Raw genomic sequence first — 26,093 nt, forward strand, 5'->3', positions numbered from 1 at the left:
CTCTATTTTTCCATGTTTGACAGGTTCGTCGCAACACGCATGTCCTAGGTCGAGTCAGTGTTGGTGGTCGATCACAGTTGTGTGACATTAGTACTATTTGACACCGTTTTACGCCCCGCCGCAACGCGGGGTGTGCTTGGGGGGTTTTCAAAGAAAAAATGGTTATGCATATGGTTGTCGTAACGTTGGCTTTGGGGGTTTTTTTTTAAAAATTGATTTTTTTTACTTTTCACCAAAAAGTATTTTATAAATTACTTTTAACTCAAAACTATTTGTTTTTTTTACTTTTAACCCAAAACTTTTTATCTTTTGCAATCATAACTTTTTTTTACTTTCAAGTTTGGTCCTTTATAGTTTTCATTTTCTGCAAATTTTTCTTTTTATGCTTGGTTCTAAATTTTGTGACTTAACACATCGCAACGTGCATCTTTGGTTTAACGTTTTTACGTTTCGTTCTAAATTTTGCGACTTAACACGATGCAACGTGTGTGTGTGGGTGAATGTTTTTACATCATCTATTTTTTCCCCGTTTGACAGGTTTAACATAACGTGCGCGTCCTAGATTGACTTAGTTATAACTAAAGAATCCCCGCCGCATTGCGGCGGGTCGCAATCCTAGTTATCAAAAATTTTCATAAAATCCGACTCGAAGAGATGCCAAAAGGCTTTTATGAACTTAAAGTTTAGACCATCCGGCCCCGGAGCTTTATCATCTCCATAATCTTTTAGAGCTTCCTTAACTTCCATTAGGGTAAACGACCTGATAGGACTAGATTTATCCAAATCGGATAATTGCTTAATACCTTGACAATCCAAACCGGCGTATTGGAAACCTCTTCCGTAAATCTGGATCTAAAAAATTTCATGACTTCGAACTTGATCAACGAAGGCTTATTGACCCAACCCGATTCCAAGATAAGACCCGCAATACCATTAACCACTTTACGAACATTGACCAGAGCATGAAAAAACTTAGAGTTTTCATCTCCGTCAAGAGCCCACTTCAATCTAGCACGCTGCTTCAAATCCGAAGCTTTATTTCTCTCAAATTCAAACAGAACTTTTTTATTTTCCAAGAATGCCCACTCTTCCTCCTCCGATAAGGATCTAAACTCCATACACTTCTCCAAATCCTCCAATTCTTCCAACGCTCTACTAGAAATCTCCCCTTCTTTCTTTTTTACTTCGTCTCTCCACTCCTTTATCCCTTTTCTAATAGCCGCGAATTTTTGAATTAAAACAAAATCAGGCGGACCCGAGATGTTAAAACAATCCAAAGATTTTTCCACCAACTCCTTAAATCCTTCTTTTTCCAACCATGAATTAAATACTCTAAAAGGCTTAGCTCCGAAATTCTTCATTTGGGAGATGAGTAAAATAGGACCATGATCCGAGAAACTAACCGGAAGGGCCCTGAAAGTAGCATCCGGCCATCGATTAAAAAAATCTGAGCAAACCAGGAATCTGTCGATTTTTCTTAATTTTCTTCCATTTCCTCTAACACAAGTGAATCTACAGCCTTTCAAGTCATATTCGCGGAGCCTCGAATTGAAGATAAAACTATTAAAATTAGCCGCACAAGAATTATTAAATTTGGAATTTTTCCTCTCATTAGGGTCCCTGACCGCATTGAAATCACCACCCACTACCCACATGCCAGGGAGATCTTCCAGACAATTCGATAACTCAAACCACACATCCTTTTTTGCTGCCACTGACTGAGGGGCATCCACATTAACTACGTTTAGAATCAACTCGCTCCCCTTGATTTTACCCGACACAATCAAAAAATTGGTTTTCTTAACAAAAGAAGAAGCTTCGAACAAAACCGGATCCCAAATACACAATAACCCTCCTGACATGCCAATCGAACTAACAAATTCCATATCAAAATCCTTATTTCCCCAAAAATTAGAAATACCAACTCTAGAAATATCCTCTTTTTTAGTTTCTTGAATCATCAAAAAATCGATGTCGTGTTCCTGTTTAAGACCCTTGATCCAGCCGGCTTTACCAGCCCCCCCAATACCACAAGCGTTAATAGATAAAAAATTCATGATAAAACAACATTGATACCTTCTTTCCCAATCGCCTCCTCTACTAAATTGCAATGATTCCTCAGATCCACCCCGATTCTGTTTCCTAAATTCACCGTAGCGTCAATCTCCTTCAACACATCCTCTCCACTGATATCCTTATCTACTGGATCCTCTTCGCCCCTGGGGAGTTGAGACTGATGATTCATTCTGAAATTACCACCAGCTTCAGTTCCTTCCTCCAGAGGGGTACCGTTTAAGTTCAGATCAAACAATGGATCAAATAATTTTTCTGTCTCACGGGCCAAGTCTGATTCCCCAACAACATCTCTTCAACTGGCCGGCCCAATCTACCAAAATTGTCGAAAATATCCTCCATATCAACCCGAGCCCTTTTGTTGGGCCTATTTAATATTTCTAGGCTTAACCCCTTTGGAACAGACTTGTGCTTATCTTTAGAAATATTAAATGGCTTTTTCTTTTTAATATTTAAATTACCAGAGATCGAGGTAAACAGAATACATCTGTCATCACCATCTTGGGGATTCGAAAAACCACTTGGCTTCTCCCCATTAATATTAAAAACATTCTCCTTGGGACTCCCGTTTCCAGCCGAAGCTTCCTGGGACTTACATACTTCCCCAATGACATCATCATCCGACTTTTCGGTTTCCGGAACCTGAGGTCCCCGGAATTCTTCCTCATCCATTGACCTCTCCGACGAATTCTCCTCCGATACACAATCCAGCGCCCATTCATCCCTCTCCTCGATTATCCACACCTTATATTTTTTGTTCTTCCATTTTAAAACAATAGATTCCTCAATTCTTTTACCGTGATCGACAAGAATACCCACGTAGTTAACTGACAAATCCTTATCCGACAAGGACAATTGAGAACCATGAATTACTTTTCCAAACAATCCAGCAACATCATCGAAAACTTTGTTTTCAGCAAGATGGAGAGGCAAGCCGTGGAACTTAAGCCATGCCACCCTCTCATACTGCATAGACTGGCCTGCCCACATATCTAAAGACGAAAACCATTTGTTCCACTTATTAACATCCAATAAGAAATCTGCCGCTTCAATGTCATCATCGAACGTTACGAGAAGGCTAAGTCCCCCGAGGTATTGAATCTTGAAATCGGAGTACCCAGCCTCCTTAATCAGATTATACATCTTCCTCAAAGATAATAAATCGATAGCTCTGCCAACTACAGCTCTACCTTGGAGATCGAAGAATGCCGCCGTTTCACTATGGACCTCCACCTCCTTAGTCTTTGAATCTTCTCTACTCCCACTACTACTTTTACTCACCATATCTTTGAACGAAATACCTTATTTTAGCCATCCTTCGTTATTGCCATATCCAGAATTGCGTCCGCCATCACCTCGGATCCCCGGGTTATGATTTGAGGTAATGGTATCATCCTTTTTGTTTTGACCTTCCACGTCCCACCATTCCATATTTTCTTCAGCAAATTTAGCTATGTTTACTCGAAGGCGAAAACCCCCCATCTTTAGGCTATTCAGCTCCCTTTCCATGTCTTTAACGTCTTTGACATTCCTGAGACTCAAAAACCCGAATTTCCTGCCTTCCTTGTCCTTCTTTCTGGCAATGTACATTCCAGCCACTTCACCCAAATGTCTCACAAAATCTGCTACGTCCCAAGGCCTACACCCGTCAGGCAAATTGGAGATGAAGAACTTCGTTATATTTTCCTTGGGGAGATTATTGCGACTCTTAACATTACCTTTCTTCCTCAAATGGGGAGGGTCTAACCAAGGCCCATCCATGATAGAGATAGATCTTACCCGGAAAGCGAATGGACAGAAAGATGAATCCAGATAGAGAAATAGGATAGGTTAGATCCACAAGCGATATGGGAAACACGTTAATCCTATTACGCTATTCCGAACAGCTTCATATCGTCGAGCCACCGGCGATAAGACTACTCACCAGAAAAGAACAGGGCGAAAAAAGAGATGGAGACCGACCCCGGAAGGCGAATGGAATCGGTCCAAATTGGAGTTAGGATGAGAGGTCAAGCCAGGAACTAGCGACCTCGCACACTAACCCAAAGAACACCTCTTCGTCGAGCCGCCGGCGGTCGGAGATTTAGAGAGGAAGACGGAGAGGCTATTGTTATCCCCGAGTTTGTTGCCAGCTCTTTATATATATAAAAAAAGTGTTGTTGCCCTTAAAAAATATCTTGTAAAACCAATTTATACAATATAAATTAGCAACTATTTTGTGCATTAGGAGTTGTACTCCTAGCTTAGGGTGAGTTTCAAAAAAAATTTGATTTTTCACTTTTAACCCAAGTGTTTACATATTTTGTATTTTAACCCTTTTTAATTTTTTTACTTTTAACACAAAATTTTTCAACTTTTATAATTTAACCCAACACTTTATTATATACAATTTTGGTCCCTCATATTTTTTATCTTTCGCAAGTTTTTCGTTTTACGTTTCTTTCTAAATTTTGCGAGTTAACACGTCGTAGCGTGGGGTTCAACGTTTTTTACTCTATTTTTTCGAATTTGATAGGCCCGTCGCAACGTGTCCATTTTCCCCCTTTTGACAAGTTCGCCGCAACGGGCGGGTCCTTGATCGACTAAGTTATTATTTTCTACGTTTTACGTTTCTGTTTAATTACTTCGCATTAACACACTGTAACGGGTGTGCGTGGTTCAACGATTTTAAGTCTATTTTTCGTTCGGTGTAATTTTTTCCATTTTATCTATTTTATTTTTACGAGTTTTTCCGATGTTGGGAGTCGATGCCGGTGTGGTATAAATATTTTCACGAACGTTTTTAACCTATTAAATTTTTTATTAATATTTTGTTTCGGTTTACCCTTATACTTTCTTTACTTAAAAACTATTTTTTACATGCATATTTTATGTACGGGTGGTATAAATATGATTTGTTATACATTTCGACGTAAACTTTTTTTGTAAACAACTCTAGGTCAAATATAATACGTTTTCGTTTAAATAAACCATTTTTACGTGCATATTTTTATGTATGTTTCAGTATAAATTTAAGTTGTTCTATGTTTCGACGTAAACTTTTTTGGGAAATGATTCAGGTCAAATATAATATGTTTATGTGTTTATTTTATGTATGTTTCGTAAAGTTTGTTTCGAACCGAGTAGAGTCAAATTGTGGTTTCTTTTTTTTCCCTTTTATTCGAAAACTCTAATTAATCCCTTTCGATTACATGTGTCAGATTTTCCTTTATACCTGTTACATTTTTTATGTATGAGTTGGGTCACACATAATACGTTATGATTGTTCGATATGAATTTTATTTACTTTACGTTTGATCGAATCACAATGCTTATACAAGTTATATTGAGTTCAACTGGATACGTCAAAATACGTGGTTTCATATGGTTAATGCATCATATAACGTTTGGACTAATCCATTCAATGTTTGCGATGTACCCGCGCCGCAACGCGGGCGGGTCTTAATCCTAGTTATATAAATTTGACAAGGGGACAACAATGGTGACTTGGCGAAATTGCAGAACGGTGGATGAAGCCGCCACCTGATCGATGAACTTCACCGCCACGTGTCGGTTAACAATCAAATAGGGTTCTATCATTTCAATTTCAGTCAAGCTGCTTCATCCTTCACTTCCCAAATTCTGGCACAGGTCAATATTCCAAACCCTAATTTCACCAATTTCTCCATTATTATTCATCCAAAATCTGCATCTCTGCTTTCCGATGTATTCAAATTCCTGCACTCTGTTCACGATTAAGCCGATACGTGTTTCGTACGCAGTGATTTCGTTCACGGCTTCATGATCCGTAAGTTGTTTGATTTAGTGTTTACGTATGATTCTAGATAACTTTAACGAAGCCTTAAATTTTAGTTTTATTTCAAAAAAAAAAAAAAAATTCCTTAAAAAAAAATATATTCATTACATGTTTTAGTTTTACTGTTCATGTTGTTAAGTTCCCCTCATTATAGTTATTATTATAATATAATTTATATAATTTATGTGAATTTATTGTGTTGTGTGTTCATGAAAGTTGGATTCTGTTTGCTGATTGCTGTTATATGATTTTCAGGGTGAAATTTGATGCTTTATTTAGCGATTTACTAAGATTTCCAATTCTGTTGTTATTTTATGCTTTGTTATTTTATGGTTGTTAAATCTGTACTTGACGGTCAACACGTAAACCTGCAATAAGAATATGTTAATTTGTGTTTTTACGAGAGTTTTCTTTCAATATATTCATCAGTTATTTGTTAATTTCATGCCATCATTACTTATATAAGTTGTATGAATTTGGTTGTGACGTATGTGCTTGGATTGTGTATTCTGATCACTGTTATTTAATTTTCAGGGTGAAATTTAATGCTTCATGTTCTAAGGTTTTGAAATCCTGTTATTGTTCTATGGTGGTTGTTAAATCGATAACTGACGGTTGAGGTGTAAGGTTATTGGTGGTGATAAAGGAGTCACTTTGTGTGGCTTTGATTTTTATTTTACCAATGGCTGATGACAACCATCGGGTAAACGGGCTTGCGTCTGGTTTAGCTTTGATATTGGATGGTGAAGAAAGGAAAGAGAGCGGTCAGGAAAACCGCCTCATTTCGTATTGTAGTGATTTTGGTGAGCAGTCGCTTGAACGGACCCTCGAACACATATTTGACCTTCCGTATAAAACGATTAATCCGTTGACATGTCAAGTTGATGCTAATGTGATTTGTGCTATTATAAAGAACAATTACTTGAAGTATCATAAAACGTTGTTAAGTATTGATTCGCCAAGAGAAGGAGTGTCTGCTATTGTTGACGGTTCCGGATCTTACACTGTTAAAATTGATGAATCAAGTGTGTGTGGTGAGTTCCAACTTATGAAACCTCCTTTGCTACTTGAAAGCCATGGGGTATTCAGCAGTGCACGAGCAAATGCGTGTGTATGGAAAGGTAAATGGATGTATGAAGTAACTCTAGAAACCGCTGGTTTGCAACAGCTCGGGTGGGCTACTATTTCTTGCTCTTTTGAAGAACACACAGGTGTCGGTGACGCTGATGGTTCATATGCATATGATGGGAACCGGGTCATTAAATGGAACCTAAATGCTGACCCATATGGTCAGCCATGGGTCGCGGGTGATGTCATTGGTTGCTGCATAGATTTAGAAATTGACGAGATTTCATATTACCGAAACGGTATTTCGCTTGGCGCCGCATTTAAGGGAATACGGAAAGTGGTTCCTGGGATAGGATATTATCCCGCTATTTCCCTCTCTCAAGGTGAACGGTGTGATTTAAATTTCGGGGCTCGCCCGTTTAGATACCCTATTCAAGACTTCCATCCGATTCAAATCCCACCATCTACAAATAAGTTAGCAGTTCATTTGCTTCATTGCTTTTCAATGCTGACGAATATGTTGCGGGGGGAGAAAAGCGGTTATAATTCTATGGAAAAACTAAGAAGGCTAAAACGGTTTATGCCTGCTAACGAGCTATATAACCCTGTTTCTCATGGAATTTGCATGGAGTTGTTTTCTTCTCTTGATGCAAATCCTGATAGTGTAGAATACATAACTTGGGGCCCACTTTTGTCGTTTCTCATGGATGTGTTCCAGGATGATGTACCTCATGACTATGAAAGCTTGGATAGGGTTGTTGACGTCTTACTCACGTTCCCGGGGTCCACTTTGATGTTTGAACACCTTCTATCTGCTCTTTCTTATCGTTGTAAGACTGCATCTGTAGTCTTAAAAGAGAGTCCATATACGGGTTCGTATCCATATCTTGCGTTGGTATGCCACCTGTTAAGGCGCGAAGATTTGATGGTTGTTTGGTGGAAGATGTCAGATTTTGAGATTTTGTTTGAAGGGTTTTTATCTCAACGATGCCCAAATAAGGATGATCTTCAGTGTATGATACCTGCTGTATGGTGGCCTGGTTCAGGTGAAGATATTTTTAGTTTAAGTAGCATGATGTTGACCACTAGAACTTTGACTGAAGCAATTGATAAGGTTTGGTTTCTTGTTTCCCATATGCTATTTTCTGTTATTAATTATATTCTACTAGAGTAGTCAGTGTTAAGATAAGGGCTTCACCATCTATGCAGTTAATGCGCTAAAAAATCGGATATCGGCCAAGGACCGATATTTGAGATATTGGTTATCGCGGTGGGATATCGGTAATTTTAATCTCATGCAGAATTTATATATATAGCAATTTAACACTAACAATTAACTATTAAGACTTAAAACACTAAGACTAGCAATAAGAAGAAAAACGAATGGTATAACTAAGAAGAAAGGTACTGATATCGGGAAAATCAGTGATATTGGTGAATATCGCCGATAATATCGGTGCCAATATTCTAACCGATATTTTGACATGGGGACCGATAACCGATATATCGGTGATATATCACCGATATTAACTGCATAGCTCACCATATAACAACAGATTTTAAAAAGTTATATGAATATAATTGTTATATAAAACATTATGAATCCAGCACTTATGGACCCCTTTTGCAGATTGAGGAGAAACATAGGGACCTGTGTTGCCTAGTGATGCAATTCATTCCATCTGTCACACCCGCTCAATTACCCGGCTCTGTTTTCCGAACATTTTTACAAAACATTATATTACGAAACAGGGGAGCGGATCGCAACATACCGCCACCTGGCGTATCAAGCAACTCGGTTCTCGTATCTTTGTTCACGGTTATACTTCACTTCTTATCAGAAGGGTATGCAATGAGAGGGTGCGGCTGGATGATGGGTTCGGGAACTACTGGCGGGCCCACTATTGGGTTTCTTCACAAAGGTGGTCAACAAAGTTTCCCACTTCCACTTATTCTGAAAAACGATCCTCACCGAGTTGAAATCCCGAGACTCGGTGGGTCCTACAGTCATCTAGCTAATTTACACCCCGTAAACGTGGACCCCGAAGCAGAACTCGTTCGGTGGGAGGAAGGATGTGTAGATGACGTGGATCCGGAAACAAGAATTACTCACGTAGGGATTCGGAAACCGTGTTGTTGTTTAAGTTTGGATGTTAGTTTTACAAGAAGTTCGAAGATTCCGTTTAAATATACGTCTAAAGCTTCTTCGAGCCATTGCAATTCGATTCCGGAGAGATCTGCTCATGTGGCGGCTGAGTGCAGTGCTGGTGGTTTGAATGATGACGTGGCGGATAAACCTAGTACCAGTGGTCAGTCAGATTCCGAGTTCGGTTATCGTCCCGTGCAGCAAATGAGGGTTGTAGCATTCGAGAGCACTTCATCATCCTCAACGTTAATAGAAGAGGAACTTTTGGATGTGATGCTTTTGTTGTACCATTTGGGCGTTGCACCGAATTTTAAGCAGGTCAAATTTGTTACTTTTTAAATTTTCAAAGTCAACCCATTCATAAGTAGATGAGTTGAAATTGACACCTCTATTTGTGATATTTTCTATTTTCTTCATTTGTTTTTTGTTTGCTTTTGTGACTATTAGTGTATGCAGGTACGTTATTCGTCTAACGCGAGTCGTTTTTACTTTCAGGCATCCACTTACATGTCGCATCAGTTGCATTCAATTTCGCAGCTGGAAGAAACAGATAGACAAATAAGAGAACGAAGTAGCGGTGAACAATTAAGGCGGTTGAAAGAGGCCCGAAGTGTCTACCGTGAAGAGGTTATAGATTCTGTGCGCCTTTGTGCTTGGTAAATATTTCTATTTTTTTTAAAGTTTGAAAATGTACTTTGCAATCGTATAATATCTGAGCTTTTATATGTTTTGGTCAGCACGTAAAATATAATCAGCACTTAAAAACCTGTACTTCTACCAAAAAATTATGATCATAAGTTACTTAGAAATCATGAACTTTTATTGAGCAATTTTATATAACACCTAAAAACTTGCATGATACCATATATTTACCCAACCAAAAAGAAAATAATATTAAATATACTGAATTAAAATGCTTAAAGCTTCATGTTTATTCGTTACATTAAATACAACTAGGGCTGCAAACAAACCGAACGAACACGAACAAGACCTTGTTCGTGTTCGTTTGTTAACGAAATAGGAAATATATGTGTTCACGTACTGTTCATGAACACTTACCGAACGAGATTTTAAGTTCGTGTTCTTTTGTTAAGGAAATAATTGTCTTGTTAATTTTAGGCAACGAACACAAACTAGCGTTTATGAACACAAACTAATGTTCATGAACGCAAATGAAAACAAAGAACACAAACAGGCGTTCATGAACAAAATATATAATACATTTATACTTATTAATTATTTTATTTGTCAGAATTTTGAAGTATGTGATGAAAGTATAAAAACTAAAAACACTAATGAACACAAATGAACAAGTTACCATGAACGGACATAAAAGAACGAACAGGACCTCTGTTCATGTTCGTTCATTTAACTAAACGAACGAATTTTTTTAGTTCGTGATCGTTCGTTTAATTAACGAACGAGCAAAAACGAACTTCCCGCCGACCGGTTCACGAATTGTTCGCTGAACGTTCGGTCCGTTTGCAACCCTAAATACAACTTATAATATGACCATACCCTTTTCTTATCTCTTTACACTCCAGGCTCTCATATCCTAATGCAAGTTTTAACGGAATGGTACAAGTGTCATCAATTTGAAAATGGGTATTTGATATCATGATTTTTGTTGGGTAAATATGAGTTTTACCAAATTTAGACGGAGATATATGAAGTTTTCTCTTATTCTAATGTACGCAACTCCTTTTATTTAATTGGATTGTCTGTATTGTAGGTACCGCGTCTCTCTTTTTGCGAGATGGAAACAAAGGGGGATGTACGCAACATGTATATGGATCGTTCAGCTGCTTCTGGTTCTTAGCAAAAATGATTTGGTTTTCAGCTATGTTCCGGAGTTTTATTTGGAAACTCTGGTACAACATCTACCCTCAGTTTCACTTTTTTCTTAATTGCACATAAATTATTATTATTATTATTATTATTATTATTATTATTATTATTATTATTATGATGATTATATATAACATTTAAGGGTGCTTAGTAATAGTTTCATTTTTGTCTTTTAGTGAACAATTTTCATGTCCAATCCTTCATCTTTATTAAGTTCAACATTTGGCCCCTCAATTTTAACAAAGTTATATTTTTAATTTTTAACGGATTTACACTACAACCTCTGAACTTTAATAAAGTTATCACTTTGAGTTTGAATATTCTGTTACGTGAATTTTTTTAAAGGTTTCGTAACGCTCCACGTGAGTGAGTTTTCGTAACGTTGTTTTTAAATCAAATTGACCATTATTTTAAACCTTTTTTAAATTATTCGGTTTTTTACATCACTCGACGCTCATCTCTAAATACACCATTACGATGTACTTTTTTTATTTATGTTTAAACCGATCCGCTGCAATGCGAGACCGTCGTGCTTATCTTTATATTCGTTTTTATGTAACTTTGTTAGAATAACTTGATTTTGGTATACAACAACGTAACTTTCCCGTGACTTTTGAATATACCGTCACAACGTGGTTTTTTTGAATATACGTTTCGAACCCGCCGTGATGCGCAGGTGGTAACCCACTAGTTAATAAGTTGTAACTTTGATGTTGCTTCCAGGTTGACTGTTTTCATGTGCTGAGAAAAAGTAATCCTCCATTTGTTCCTGCCGGAATGTTTATAAAACAAGGGCTTACTTCATTTGTATGTCTCTTTTTCTATAAAAAATCTATTCGCTGATTTTGTGATGAGTAAAATGCCATTTTCGTCTCTGTGGTTTGGCCAGTTTTGCGAATTTTGTCCAAAGATTTGTTTTTCCGCATCTGGATCCAAAAGGTTTGAAATCTTGCCATTTTCAACCGGCTCGTTAACTCCATCCATTTTTCTCCGTTAAGGCGGTGGTATTTCCATCTTTACTGTTAACTTAAAGGGCAATTCGGTCTTTTTCACTTTATGTAAAAGACCGAATACCCCTGGAAAAAAAACCGAATTGTCCTTTAAGTTAACAAAAAAGACGGAAATACCCTTGACTTAACGGAGAAAAATGGATGGAGTTAACTAGCCGGATGAAAATGGCAAAATTTTAAACCTTTTGGATCCAGATGTGGAAAAACAAACTTTTGGACAAAAATCGCAAAAGGACGAACATGGCATTTTACTCTTGTAATTGTACATAAATGAATGTTTTTGATTTTGTGTTTCTTCAGGTTACTTTTGTTGTTACCCATTTCCGTGACCCAAGAATATCAAGTGCAGAGTTACGAGATCTACTTCTGCAATCGATTTCTGTATTGGTTCAATACAAGGAGTTTTTGGGTGCTTTCGAGAGCAACCAAACGGCAATTCATAGCCTGCCAACATCATTATTATCAGCATTTGATAACCGATCGTGGATTCCTGTAACAAATATACTCCTAAGGTTATGCAAAGGCTGCGGCTTTGGATCTTCGAAGCATGGAGAGTCTTCATCGACTTCTAGTGTTTTTCAGGTGAAGTTATTACATTGTTTCGTAATAGAAGTGTTAAAAAAAGCGTGTCAAAGTCAAAGCGGTGGAGTTGGGCCACATCACTTTTTGTCCAAAAATAATTTGTTTTTAATATAGATTTAATGTCTCAACTTTAATCACCAAAGCTATATCATTTCAATAATGGCCAAGTTATTTCTCATATAATGATTTATGAGGTTTATGCATTAGAATACAACTAGTATTTTACCCGCGCGTTGTGGCAATCAGTGGCGAAGCTTGACAATGAAGACAGGGGGTCGAAAACGTATATACCCAAAAATTTCTATAGAACCGGGGGGTCGAAAACGTATATACCCAAAAATTTCTATACGAAAACTACATATATAACACTACTGAGCGAAAAGTTCGGGGGGTCCCCCCCCCCCTCTTAAGCTGCGACCCTGGTGGCGATCACACAATACAGACACGTAAGGTAGTTGTCAAAGAAGGGTAAAAAGAAACTTTATTAAAGGTTAAGGACTATATGATAACTTTAGTATTTTACCCCGAACGTTATGGCGGTATCAATACGTTACTGGTACGCGGTGTAGTTGTCAAAGAAGGGAAAAAACTAACTTAATTGAAGTTTTGGGACTGTATGATAACTTTAGTATTTTACCCCGCACGTTGCGGCGGTATCAGTACAGTACTGGTACGCGGTGTAGTCGTCAAAGAAGGGAAAAACTAACTTTATTGAAGTTTACGGCCTGTACGATAACTTTATTAAAGTTCAGGGGTACAAAAGTAAATTAATGATGCAAAAAGGGGGAAACGATTGGAGATGAATAACAAGAGAATAAATAAGAAAACTTCTGAATAAATGGCGGTGGAATTGTACAGGAGGACGTAGATGGCTGTGGTGAAAATGGCGTTGGTGAGTATGTCGTAGTTTATATTAGGTTAGAATGTGGGTATGCTGTAAATGTGGGAACTTCTAAATTAGGAAGTTTTAAGTGATTTAACTATCAAATAATTGATCTCATAGAATGATCAGTGTAACTAAATTGATTTTGTAACTTAGTTCGCATAGAAGAAATTACGTTAGCCCGATGCGTACGTGTATGTGTGTGTATATATATATATATATAATAAAGTATGCATATTAGAATATTTGTTTGTAATAAAAAAAGAAATGTTAAATATATAAATAAGAACCGTGCAATATATATCCATCCATTTTTATTTTTATTATAATACAATTGTAAAGAAAAATGCTAAACCAACGTTTTCTTTTAAGACACGTGTAATCACAAAGATGAATTACATGGCTTCATTTTTTGTGGCGGCACATTTAAATGTGAAGCAAAGCATCGTAAGCAGGTGTTAATTCGTTTTTAACCGATGCGACTTTGTGGCGGCACATTTAAACGTGAAGCGAAGCATCGTAAGGTGTTAATTCGTTTAACCGATGTGACTTTTGAAAGAAAGGGGTATAAACCTTTTATACATAGAAGCGAAGGGGTGTGTGTTAAATAAAGGGATATGTATGTTAAAGAAAGGTTGCTTGTGTATTAAACAAAGAGGTATGTGTGTTAAACAAAGAGGTACATGTTGATTTTTGTGTCCAAGGGACGCAACTTTTCAATAAAAGGGAGGTAACCCAAGTTACTAATTGTATAAGAGAAGAGTATAATATAATTTGGGCGACTTTTGATTTGTTTGACCCATTTGATTTGCTTATAGATAAAACCAAACCCGAATCGACTCTCTCTCAAGTAAATGGAAATAAACTGCCGCCTTAATACAACCTGAAACAATTTCTAATGTCAATTCTAACATCTATGTTTGATTATTGGCAGAAATTAATACGCGATGCTTGTCTCGAAGACGAAGAATTATTTTCAGCATTTCTCAATCGTCTTTTTAATACCCTTAGCTGGGCAATGACGGAATTCTCAGTGTCCATTAGAGAAATGCAAGAAAAAGGCCAGGTATTATGATCTTCCTCAAACGTTTTGTGTTTTATCTGGAAATACATATTTCTTCTCGCCCAAATTTAGTTTCGAGTAAAATGCCATTTTCGTCCTTGAGGTTTGGCTAGTTTTACGACTTTCGTTCAAACCAAAGGTTTGTTTTTCCACATCTGGATCCGAAAGGTTTGAAATCGTGCCATTTTCATCCAGCTCGTTAACTCCATCTATTTTTCTCCGTTAAGTCAGGGGTATTTCCGTGTTTTTTGTTAATTTAAGGGCAATTCAGTCATTTTCACTTTATGTACAAGCATTTAGCATAATGTACAAGTATTCAAAAACCGAGTTGCCTTTTAAGTTAACAAAAAGACGAAAATACCCTTGACATAACGGAAAAAAATGGATAAAGAGCCGGATCAAAATGGAAAAATTCTAAACCTGTTGGAACCAGATGCGGAAAACCAAATCTTTGGACGAAAGTCGCAAAACTGGCCGAACCTTAGGAACGGAAATGGCATTTTACTCTTTATTTTTTTAAATGAATGCGCATTTTCTTTTCAGATGATAGAATTTCAGCAGAGGAAATGTAGTGTTATATTTGATCTTTCGAGCAATCTAGCAAGGGTACTAGAGTTCTGTACATGTGAAATTCCTCAGGCTTTTCTGTTGGGGTCAGATACAAACTTGCGCAGATTAGTTGAGTTGGTTGTTTTTGTTCTCAATCATTTGACTTCAGTTGCTGACCCGGAATTCTTTGACTTGTAAGTTTCTTCTATTATTGACTTGCTTTTATTTCTTCAAATAATCTTGGTTTTAAATAGGGCGGAAGCCCCAAAGCCTTTGATTGCTTAAGGCGATGACTATACAGGAGGCGCAGGCATGAGGCGCGCCTCTTGTATACGTGAAGATTTTGTGCATCAGGATGCTGCACATGTAGCTTTTTAGGGTTGTACATAGGGCTGCAAACAACCCGAACGAATACGCACATGACCTTGTTCGTGTTCGTTTGCTAAGGGAATATATGTTTTCACAAACTGTTTATAAACATTTACCAAACGAGATTTTATGTTCGTGTTCGTTCGTTAAGGAAATGAACGTGTTTGTGTTCGTTTGTTAATTTAGGCGACGAATGTTCATGAACACAAACTAATGTTCATGAACACAAATGGAAACAAATGAACACAAACAAGTGTTCATGAACACAATATATAATACACTAATACTTGTTAAATATTTTATTTATTGGAATTTTGAAGCATTTAAATAAAATATAAAAACTGAAAACACTAATGAACTATTGAAGATAAATGAACACGTTACCAAATGTTCACGAACATAAATGAATGAATGTGGCTTCTGTTAATGTTCGTTCATTTAACTAAACGAACAAAATTTCTTGTTCGTGTTCGTTCACTTATTAAACGAACGAACACAAATGAACTTCCTGTTGAACTTTTCATGAACTATTCAATGAACGTTCGGTTCGGTTCGTCTTGTACATGTAGGTTTTCTATATATTAGTTTATATACAGAGCCTATTTATGTTAAAATTTTGGGTACGCAATATGCTAGAAACTATTGAGAAATATAAAAAAAGTATACATGTACCTTGCGCCTATGCAGTGCATCTCACACCACGCACTTTGGTTCTGGACCCTATCGTGTCAGTGTGCCTCTTGCTTTCTAAAACCAAGCAAATAATAAAGTTAGAGTAAAGTACACGGATGGTCCTTGTGGTTTACCAAAATTTTGGATTTGGTCCCTAGCTTTCCAAAAGTACACGGATGGTCCATGTGGTTTGCACTTTGTAACGCATTTAGTCCCCAACCAACAAATCCATGTCCAAGTTAGGGACTAAATGCGTTAGAAAGTGCAAACCATAGGGACCATCCATGTACTTTTGGAAAAAGCTAGTGACTAAATGTGTGACAAAGTGCAAACCATAGGGACCATTTGTGTACTTTTGGAAAGCTAGGGACCATATCCAAATTTTGGTAAACCACAGGGACCATCCATGTACTTTACTCATAAAGTTATTTCACTTTCAGTTTGGACGTCAGTCGGTAAATCTTAGTGTTAAGTAAATGGGTCATGTATTATCTCTGACGGGTCAAATGGGTAAAGTCAAAAATCTCGAATAAAAGTAAATGGGCCATATGGGCTCAAAGTCACCCAAAGAGGCATGATTTTATTTGTTATCATCTTGAATTTGTTGTGGTTGTACAGGACACTTAGAAGACCTGGTCAGACTCCAGAAAAAGTCAACAGAGGCATGATCTTGGCGCCTTTAGTTGGCATCATCTTGAATTTGTTGGATGCTAGTCTTGTAACCGACTCCAGTGATCAGAACGATATTTTGGGCACTTTTGCAAGCATGGACTGTGCGGACACTCTTATATCTGGTTTCCAGTATCTATTAGAGTTCAATTGGGTTAGTATTCGTCACTTTCACGCGTTTTTTCTCTACACCCAATAGAAACAGGTGTTAGCTTCTTTAACGGTGAGAAACGAGCAACCTGTTATGCGTTAAACCTTGTAAGTTGTGTTATGTTTTGACATATTAGCCTGCACAACGTTATCGGTTTTGAGTAGGGGTGTTAAACGGGCCATGTTCGCTGGTTGGTGGGTTGAAACTAAAGAGGACATGAACCCGAAAATCATGTCAGACACGTGAGCCACAGCATGCCTTTGTATTTACGTGTTGACTTGAAGACGCACTGTTTTAACCCGAACTATATTATCTTTTGCTTGTTAAGACTAAATTTACAAATGTATATAAAACAGTTACATTTAGAATATAAAACCTGATGCTTGTTTCTCTTTTTTTTTTAATTTTGGCATAAAGTACCCAATCAGTTTGAACTTTAAATTACAACATAAAACACATTTTTTATTTATAAAATAAACGAGTTAAATTGGAAAATCCACAAACCCACTAGGTCGACCCATTCAGCTAAATGTATTTGCACCTGAACACCCGCAAATTTTGTATTAGGTACAAAACCTGTCATTTTGCGGTGTCTATTGTTGATCTCTCTCTCTCTCTCTCTATATATATATATATATATATATGTGTGTGTGTGTGTGTGTGTATAGAAAAAATTTTAAAATACAAAACTCCCTTAACGTGCGAAGCGTACACAACCACCAAATTATCTTAGACGATGGAAATCTACAAGATCCAAATGAGTGGTTGAAGGGAGCTTTAGAGGGGTTAGAAGAGGATGAAGAAAATGCACTTGTTCATGAGGGTGAAGATTTGACATACGGTGATGTTGCAACGGCTATCGGGGCGAGAGAGCCATTGCATTATACTAGAAGAAGTGCAAATGCTAGTAAAAGGGGTGAGGGAACGTCAACATCGACTTCAAGCTCAAGGCCTAAGCCTATAGATGAAGATGAATATGATGTGGAAGTCGAAGAAAATGATGTTGCGCCTTATAAACAATTTGTGCCGACATTGGATGGCGTTGTTGACGATGATGATGAGCCGGAATATGAAGATTTAGATGATTTAGCTTATTAGTCATAGTATTATTAGCTATTTTGGTACTATGGGAAGGTTTTTTTTTTGGATTATAGTTGCTACAATATTTTAATGCTTGATATGAAATATTTTTGAATTTTTCTACTACCTTATCGCTATTTACAAAATAGCGGGCGCTATTCTATCGCTATCGCTACGTAGCAAATAGGTGACTTGTCGCTATTTGTCGCTATTCGCTATCGATAACTATGTGCGTAATTAGGTTTTACTCATGCATGAATTGTGTGACCACATGCGTAATTAGGGGTTTCTCATGCGTGATTTTTGTGTTTTGTTCATGTGTGATTTTGTGTTTAACCTATGTGTGATAAGGGTTTAAATTTTATAACATGCGTAATTAAGTCGCGTACGCTTTGCACGTTAAGGGGCTATTGTATGTTGGCTTTATTGCATTCTGACATTCTTTTTCATCACTTTGCCAGGCTGGCACCTTTAAGGGGGATGTTCATCTTACAAAACTGAGGCAACTAGAGGATTTCTCTAGCCATCTCATCTCAAGAACATTGGTGAAGAGGGTGGCCCAAAAAGAAGAAACCGAAAGTGATGATAATGTGTGTTGCATATGCTACACTTGTGAAGCAGATGCCAAATTCTTACCATGCACACATGTTTCATGTTTTGGCTGCATTAACCGCCATCTCATCAATTGCGAAAGGTGCTTCTTTTGCAATGCAACAGTACTTGAAGTCGTTCAAAAAACTTGTGAAATATGATTTTTTTTTATATTTAGAATCAAATTTAGTTTACATGGGGGAAAGGCCTGGATATGTTAGGAGGTATTATTTATAGAAAGTGGAAACTTATAGAATATATTAGCTGTATAATCGTTATTTAAAAAAGAATGAATTTCAAGGATTGTCCTTTATCTTTATACCCATTTTCAGGCGTTGTCCTTTATGTTTAAAATTGACGAGTTTTGTCCTTTATATTTTCATATCATACACGTTTTGTCCTTTAGGTCTAACCCAGTTAGTTTTTTCAGTTAAATTTGGTCATATGCTTTGCACATGAGGGCATTTTTGTCAATTCAAAGGTAAGTTCAACGACAGATTTACAGCTCAAAGCTTTTGCAACCTTTGAATTGGCAAAAATGCCCTCATGTGCAAAGCACATGACCAAATTTAACTGAAAAAACTAACTGGGTTAGGCCTGAAGGACAAAACGTGTATGATATGAAAACATAAAGGACAAAACTCGTTAATTTTAAACATAAAGGACAGCGCCTGAAAATAGGTATAAAGATAAAGGACAATCCTTGAAATTCAAAACATGAAAAATGTTGGGTGGGTACTAGGATGCTTATGAGTTTTGTAGGGGCCGAGGGCGATTAGCCTCTGTAAATTGCAATATCAATGGAAGGTAGATGTTCTCCCTTAGATTTAATTTTCTGCTTATGTTTATCATCTTTTTATCCAATTTGGACGTGCGACAATTTTCTGACGCTTGTTACAAATCACTATAGTTTTTAGTTTCGTGATATGGCGTTGAAAGATTTAAACGTAGCCCGCTGTGATCCAAAAAGGTATATGTGCACTTTTAAACTTTGATATGTTTTGCGGTATTGAAACATGCAAATTTTTTAGATAATGCATATTAAGTAAAACTGTAGAGCTCTTGTGGATTTCGTTTTAGTTCTCTGTAAATCTTCATGGATTATACTGATTTAGGTTTAGATACGGTTTGGGTCTGAATCGTGGTTTTAAAAAAAAGCGTGTGTGAGTCATCTAGGCGGTAGCGGAGACACTTAGCCTTGTTAGACAATTGGATTGTGAGACTCGAAATCACCAGTCGATTCTTGTGGGAAACAAACTTACGAGTCTTTTCTTTTATATTAAATCAAAACCACATCTTACAAATGACACCCACGCCTATTTTTATACTAAAAACTCACCAAGATTACTTGAAACAAGTAATGCCCTAACCAAAAATAAAGAATCCCATACCAAAACAAACTATACCTAGATAAAAACTATAAACTGACCCTATTGACTTAGAAAAGCTGTAGACATTAAGTTGCGTCCCATTTAACGCGTTGTTTACAATTAGGATTAACTTCTAACAAGCCTTATTTGAAGCGACACTATTTCTTGAAATGCGGCAAAGGCAGTGCTTTTGCGATCGCTTGAGGTTCTTTGTGGACATGTCAAGAATCAAGCTAGGTTGAAAAGAGTGAGGGCATGTGAGAAACAAAGAAAAGTGAAACTGGATGGAGAAAAGGGTGGCTTTGAGAGGGGAGGAGAGAAGAGTTCATGCGTGAGGCGTTTTTACATAATGTTTACACGAATTTAAACCAATTAGGGAGTTTAGTTTTGATATTAGCCTGCCTTTGAATTTTTCTGATTATGTTGTTCGCGCTTTCCTTTTGTGGGTTTAGTACGTGTGGTGACACGAATCCGATTGGGTAATGGGTAATGATTCGGTAGGCTAACCATTACTGAATCTCAATTCAGTCCAATAACGGAACCTAAACATAAGAAATAGGCTAACCAATAAGTGCAGTTTTACCATTAGGTGCGGCTTTCACCTTCGCCCTCCAACCATACAAACTTTCAATCGAATACTTCCTTTTCCACAATGTTACATCGAGAATCAAAATTAACCGATCTAAAACAAGGTAACAGATAAAAGAAACATACTGTACATTCATAAGGTGACCGAAAGACCAGGGGCATAATCGTTAATCTTCTTTTTCATGGGTGGAATCTATTCCTAAGCACTTGAGAAAAGCATGTTTTGCAAGCCCAAATATATGACACGGATGGTGTGAAGGTTCAAACATCACCCCCCTGTTCTCGTTTGTCGTGGACGATCCTGCCCTCGGTCTACCATCTGGTTTCTTTGCTCTTTCCACTACTTCACTTGTGCTTGGTCCTGTCTCCGTTCTTTCATTTTCTCTAACCTACAATTATCATCAATTATTAAGCATAAAATTTTTCAAGGTAAAAAAAGGTAGTCAACCCATTTACAACGGGTCGGTTTCTAATAAATTAAAGGTTTGGAGACAAATACTCGTTTATTATAACAAGCAACGAAAAAATTTATGCTAAAATGGATTTTACACGAATTTAAGATCGTAACGGATACGGCAAAAACCGTCATCAAGTTGTATAAATGTATATAAAAATGACGTGTAGACTCTAAACATGTATTCGTATTAAGATTATTATATTCGCTTTTTCAACTTCTACTTTGCTGACAACAAGACAGACAAGTATAGATTATTTCCAGGTTAGATATTTGCACATGCCACAATATAATATTACCCACCAAAATAAAGGATATCATACATACAAAATATATAATATATGATCTGGAGTGTATTTTTAAAATTTGGGAACCTCTCTTGTCATCAATCATCATATATGATGGATAATGCAGAAGGCAAATGAAGACAAAGGGAAAGTATCAAACAACCGAAAAAAGCACACAGGTTTTCTAAAATATTATTAAGCCAAGCTTATATACCCGACAAAAAGTTTTCTCATATTTGGTCAACTTCGATTTGTTTTAATAGCAAGTTACCGTCTTTTGTCAATTTGAGCATCCGGAATCAGAACTAAAAATATTTTCCTTAGTTTATTGTTCATACCAAGGGTATTGAACCAATTGAATCCCGACTATGCAGTTTGATGGCTAAAATATCTCGCTTGTAATGCAAGTAATTTTCTATTCACAAAGATTTAGGTTTAAGATAATACGTTATGGTCCTCAACATACAATTTCTAATCAATCTCACGTCAACGCCCATAGCCTAACTTAAATATTGTTGGACAGTATTTTAAAACACCAGACACAACCAACAAACATGAGGTATTAAGTACTTGCTTCTCAGGAGTCAGGGTTAACTTAAACCTACCTACTATATCTTTGAACCAAGTATAGTGATATAACCTACAAAGCACTTGATGTTTCCTTAAAGAAAAAGGCGTCTAACTTAACATGAACTTTATGTTCCTTCTTATTTTTTTAATACGTTAAAGGATGAGATGTTTCTTAAATTATTATTTCTTAGGAAGGAATCCATTTGTTTACAAGAAAGATATATTTTGTTTGAACAGGCCAAGCGAAATCTTTATCTATAAGTGAGCTGAGACATGAACAGGAATCTACATTCTTTAGGCCGAGTGGTTGTAATTTGAACTTAAACGTTTACAACGTTTTTCAATGATCAAATAAGGAAATTTTGGTTTAAAAAAAGCGTGATGCGCTATGAGGCGTTTTGGTCCCAAAAGCCGAGGCACGCTATGTGAGGTGCGCATCTATAAGCTTTATTTACAACTAGAACTCGCATATCTCTCATTTGTTTTACATATAAACCTATTTATCAAGTAAACCTTTCATAATATCTTCACCCCTTAGTTTGATTTTACATATAAACTGCCTGCATACCCTAACTTTGACCAATATTGACCTAGAACTACATGAGGCATACCTTTTTCCCCTGTTGCACCTCATGCCTTTTTAAAGCAACAAAGGAGTATGGGAGTACGGTGCTGCCCTCTTGGGGTGTTGACCAAATAGCGACACCCGGTGTTCTATTGATCTATAATAAGGTTTACTAGAGATCCTATTCCTATACAGGGTAAACATTCATTACATAGCTAATTTTAAGAAAAAAATATAAGGAACTATATCCAGTCAATTACATAATTATCTCTATAGGTTTTCCAAAAACGTTACAAGGCAAAGATCGACTAAAACTTGTGACAAATGTTTCAAAGCCTATTTTGTCAGTACGAAATTCGTTAAAATCCCTTGGAAACTTGAACTCTGAAGAACATTCAAAATTTCAAATAAGAAACTGGATACATTCTTAATAACAAATTCTATTTGTTTGAACTCAAAACTAACATTCACATGAACCTCCAAAAAATCAAGTGAAAGAGCAATCTCTCAACCTCAACAACATGAATACGTATCAATCATATAGGATTCGTTAATTCAGCTATAAAGTTGAAAACTATTTATGAATACAAAACAGAAATCAACTAAAACAACACTTTCTCAACCTCAACAACATATATATGTGTTATCATATAGGTTTCATTATGCAAACTATTTTAAAGTCAAAATCGACATTCAGATTCTGTTAGTTTGAAGTCAAAATCAACATTCAGATTAACCTCCAATAACATCAACGAACAACAATTTTTCAATCTCAACCTCAATACGTATCAATCATATAAAATTTGTTGATTCAGCTACCTAAGTGGAAACTATTAGTTTGCAGTCAAAATGACATTGAGATTAACCTCCAATAACATCAACTAGAATAACCGTTTCTCTAGCTCAACAACATCACATATCAATCTTACAGGATTCTTAAATTCAGCTAACAAGCTGCAAATTATCTGTTTGAAGTCAAAATTGACATTCAAATTCTATTTGTTTGAAGTCAAAATTGACTCAAATCCTATTTGTTCGAAGTCAAAACAGACATTCAGATTAACCTCCAATGAAATCGACTAAAACAACAATTTCTCAACCACAACAACATAAATACATATCAATCATACAGGATTCATTAATTCAGCAAATCAAGTTGCAAACTATCTGTTTGAAGTCAAAATTAACCTTCAAATTCTATTAGTTTTAAGTCAAAATTGACATTCAAATTGACTAATTGTATTAGTTTGAAGTCAAAACTCACATTCAAATTCTAGTTGTTTGAAGTCAAAACTGACACTCAATCCTATTAGCTTAAAGTCAAAATCAACATTCAAACTGAACTCCAATAAAATCAACTAAAACAGCAATTCCTCAATTAGCTTGAAGTCAAAATTGACATCCTTCCAGACGGAAATTAACCAACACAACACTCTCTCAACCTCAACTGCATAATTATGTATTAGTCATACAGGAGTCGTTAATTCAGCTAATCAAGTTGCAAACTATCTGTTTGAAATCAAAATTGACATTCAAATCCTATTCGTTCGAAATAAAAAATCAACATTCAGATTAACCTTCATAAAACAACAATTTCTCTACCTCAACAACATCAATATGTAACAATTAGTTAATTCAGCTAATCAAGTTGAAACTTATCTGTTTAAAATCAAAATCGACATTCAAATGAAGTCATTTGACATTCAAATCCTATTCGTTCAAAGTCAAAAATCAACCTTCAATAAAATCAACTAAAACAACAATTACTCAACCTCAACAATATTATACGCATCAGGATTCATTAAAACCTAACTAACCGAGTTCAGTTCAAATTCAAAATCAACTAAAACAACAATTTCTCAACATCAATATATCTCAATCAAATCATATACAATTCATTAACTCAGCTAATGAAGTTTTCAACCGATAGCATACCTTCAACTTCTGACGATTGTTTGCATCGGCGGAAGTGAGAACGGAGCGATTAAGAAAGGACGGCGTATCGGCGGCGGTGGAGGCCTGGAGATCGGATGACGTGGCGGTGAAGCAATAGAGGAGGATAAGGAGAAGAAGCATAGCAAGCAGCTGGATCCAGATCAGCCATGGAATCCTGTAACTGTCGATTATTAGTTCCTCCCCAAATTCAAACATTCTTGTGTTCGATGAGAGAGAAGAGAAAGTAGTGTGACCGAACGTGTACTTCAATAGCCTCCACAACACTTCTTCATCATCTACTTATTATTACTACTTTTTCTATTCTACATTCAAGATAATCTATTTATTATTATTACCTTTTCTATAAATGAGACATTTAAAACAATCGTGTCACAAAGTTTGGTCAGCATAACGCCGTAACCAAATATGGCCAATTCAGCATAGGCCCAATTAAGACAACATAGTCTGGGCAAATCTTGACTAGGAACATCGTAAACGGTGTGACATTGGGTCACTTAAAAAGAAAGTCATCGTTCAAGAAAACGATAATTGATACTTGTACATAACTCAATATCACAAAGACGTAACGTGCTATTAAAGTAAGGGTGTTGGTTAATTATGAGGATTTCGGGTGGATTTATCTATGTAAAAAAATTAGTTGTCTTAACTAGAACACATACCACCAATGACTAGCTCAAATTCATCTTTTTCTTGTAATTTGTGTCTTTTTAGTTAGTTTTGTTCTTATCTCTATTCATAGTCGACAAAATTTGGTGTTTGTATGTCACACCTCTTTCTGCGGCGGAAGCACGAGGTGTGATCATGAAAGGTTCTCATTGCATACGAAAGGTAAACATACTATATGCTCAAAAATAACTTCAAACATTGCATTACCGAAAACATAAGTCAAGTGTTTACAACACATGATAGCATATTGTCTTAAAAGTTACAACTTTATTTGGGCTTCAATAACCTAGCCCATGCAGCATCATATGACAAACCCTAGTTGTCACACATCATCAGCCACCACCCTCATATTCACTCTTGCAAACCTTAGCGACATAACAAATACGCAGCCGTCATCACCCAATCAAACCCAACCAACATCGGACATCTCCATCGAACTACCGCCATGAAAGATCATCGTACACGCCTTCTTCCACCAGAAACCACTTAACTTCCAAACCCTTGCTGCAAAAACTTTTTTTTTTGACTTTCTGTACTAGAGGTTCAAATCCCTAGGATTTCATGTTCGAATAAAGAAAGAAACCCATGTGACACTTTCTGTGTGAGACACGAACTACCGATTACGATATTGGTTGCAAACGACTGTACCAACACAGTTGTGCCTTTTCCCATAACCTTCATTTACACTCCTTTTTACGTCTCCGGCGGTTTTCCGGTAAAGACCCGACCGAACCGAAAACCGAAATGAGCCACCGAGGCTCTGATACCAAATGATAGGTCCGTAACGATCCGATTTCAGTCTCGGTTCGATAAAAGATAATGAGACGGGTGATTTTGAGCCAAGAACAAAGATAAACAATAGAAAGATAGATAAAGATAAGATTGAAAGAAATATATTTTCATTGAATGTGAATAGACAAACTACAAGATTATCATCCACCCCGGGTGAGCTCCCCCGGGGTAGTGGCTTACAAAATGCACCCCCTAAAAGTGATGACTAATATTCTATTTATAGCCCCTGAGCCTTCTCCTCCAAGCAAGGCGCCTCTTGCTTGGAAAACCTACTAAACTTACTAAAACATACAAT

At 36.6% G+C, this 26,093-nt stretch overlaps 3 protein-coding genes across 4 annotated transcripts; 1 reads left to right on the forward strand and 2 right to left on the reverse strand.

Moving 5' to 3' along the window:
- Positions 1 to 746: 746 nt before the first annotated feature.
- Positions 747 to 2,057, reverse strand: LOC110881743. Its single transcript, XM_022129910.1, has one exon. The coding sequence runs from the start codon at positions 2,055 to 2,057 to the stop codon at positions 747 to 749; it is 1,311 nt and encodes a 436-aa protein (XP_021985602.1).
- A 3,504-nt stretch (positions 2,058 to 5,561) lies between these two features.
- LOC110885141 (E3 ubiquitin-protein ligase RKP) lies at positions 5,562 to 18,873 on the forward strand. 2 transcript variants are annotated; one of them, XM_022132834.2, is made up of 11 exons: positions 5,562 to 5,703; positions 6,404 to 8,051; positions 8,568 to 9,401; positions 9,579 to 9,739; positions 10,816 to 10,954; positions 11,655 to 11,738; positions 12,242 to 12,523; positions 14,341 to 14,472; positions 15,013 to 15,212; positions 16,678 to 16,882; positions 18,421 to 18,873. In XM_022132834.2, the coding sequence occupies exons 2-11, from the start codon at positions 6,552 to 6,554 to the stop codon at positions 18,709 to 18,711; spliced, it is 3,828 nt and encodes a 1,275-aa protein (XP_021988526.1). In that variant the 5' UTR covers positions 5,562 to 5,703; positions 6,404 to 6,551; the 3' UTR covers positions 18,712 to 18,873. The 2 variants fall into 2 exon arrangements, with proteins under 2 accessions (XP_021988526.1, XP_021988525.1); XM_022132833.2 differs by having other exon boundaries at positions 5,567 to 5,860.
- A 1,608-nt stretch (positions 18,874 to 20,481) lies between these two features.
- Positions 20,482 to 24,618, reverse strand: LOC110885140. Its single transcript, XM_022132832.2, has 2 exons — positions 24,320 to 24,618; positions 20,482 to 20,897 (listed from the first exon to the last, which is right to left on the reverse strand). The coding sequence occupies exons 1-2, from the start codon at positions 24,533 to 24,535 to the stop codon at positions 20,676 to 20,678; spliced, it is 438 nt and encodes a 145-aa protein (XP_021988524.1). The 5' UTR covers positions 24,536 to 24,618; the 3' UTR covers positions 20,482 to 20,675.
- Between the last annotated feature and the right edge of the window lie 1,475 nt (positions 24,619 to 26,093).

Source organism: Helianthus annuus, chromosome 15 (assembly GCF_002127325.2).
Source record: "Helianthus annuus cultivar XRQ/B chromosome 15, HanXRQr2.0-SUNRISE, whole genome shotgun sequence".
NCBI lineage: Eukaryota > Viridiplantae > Streptophyta > Magnoliopsida > Asterales > Asteraceae > Helianthus > Helianthus annuus.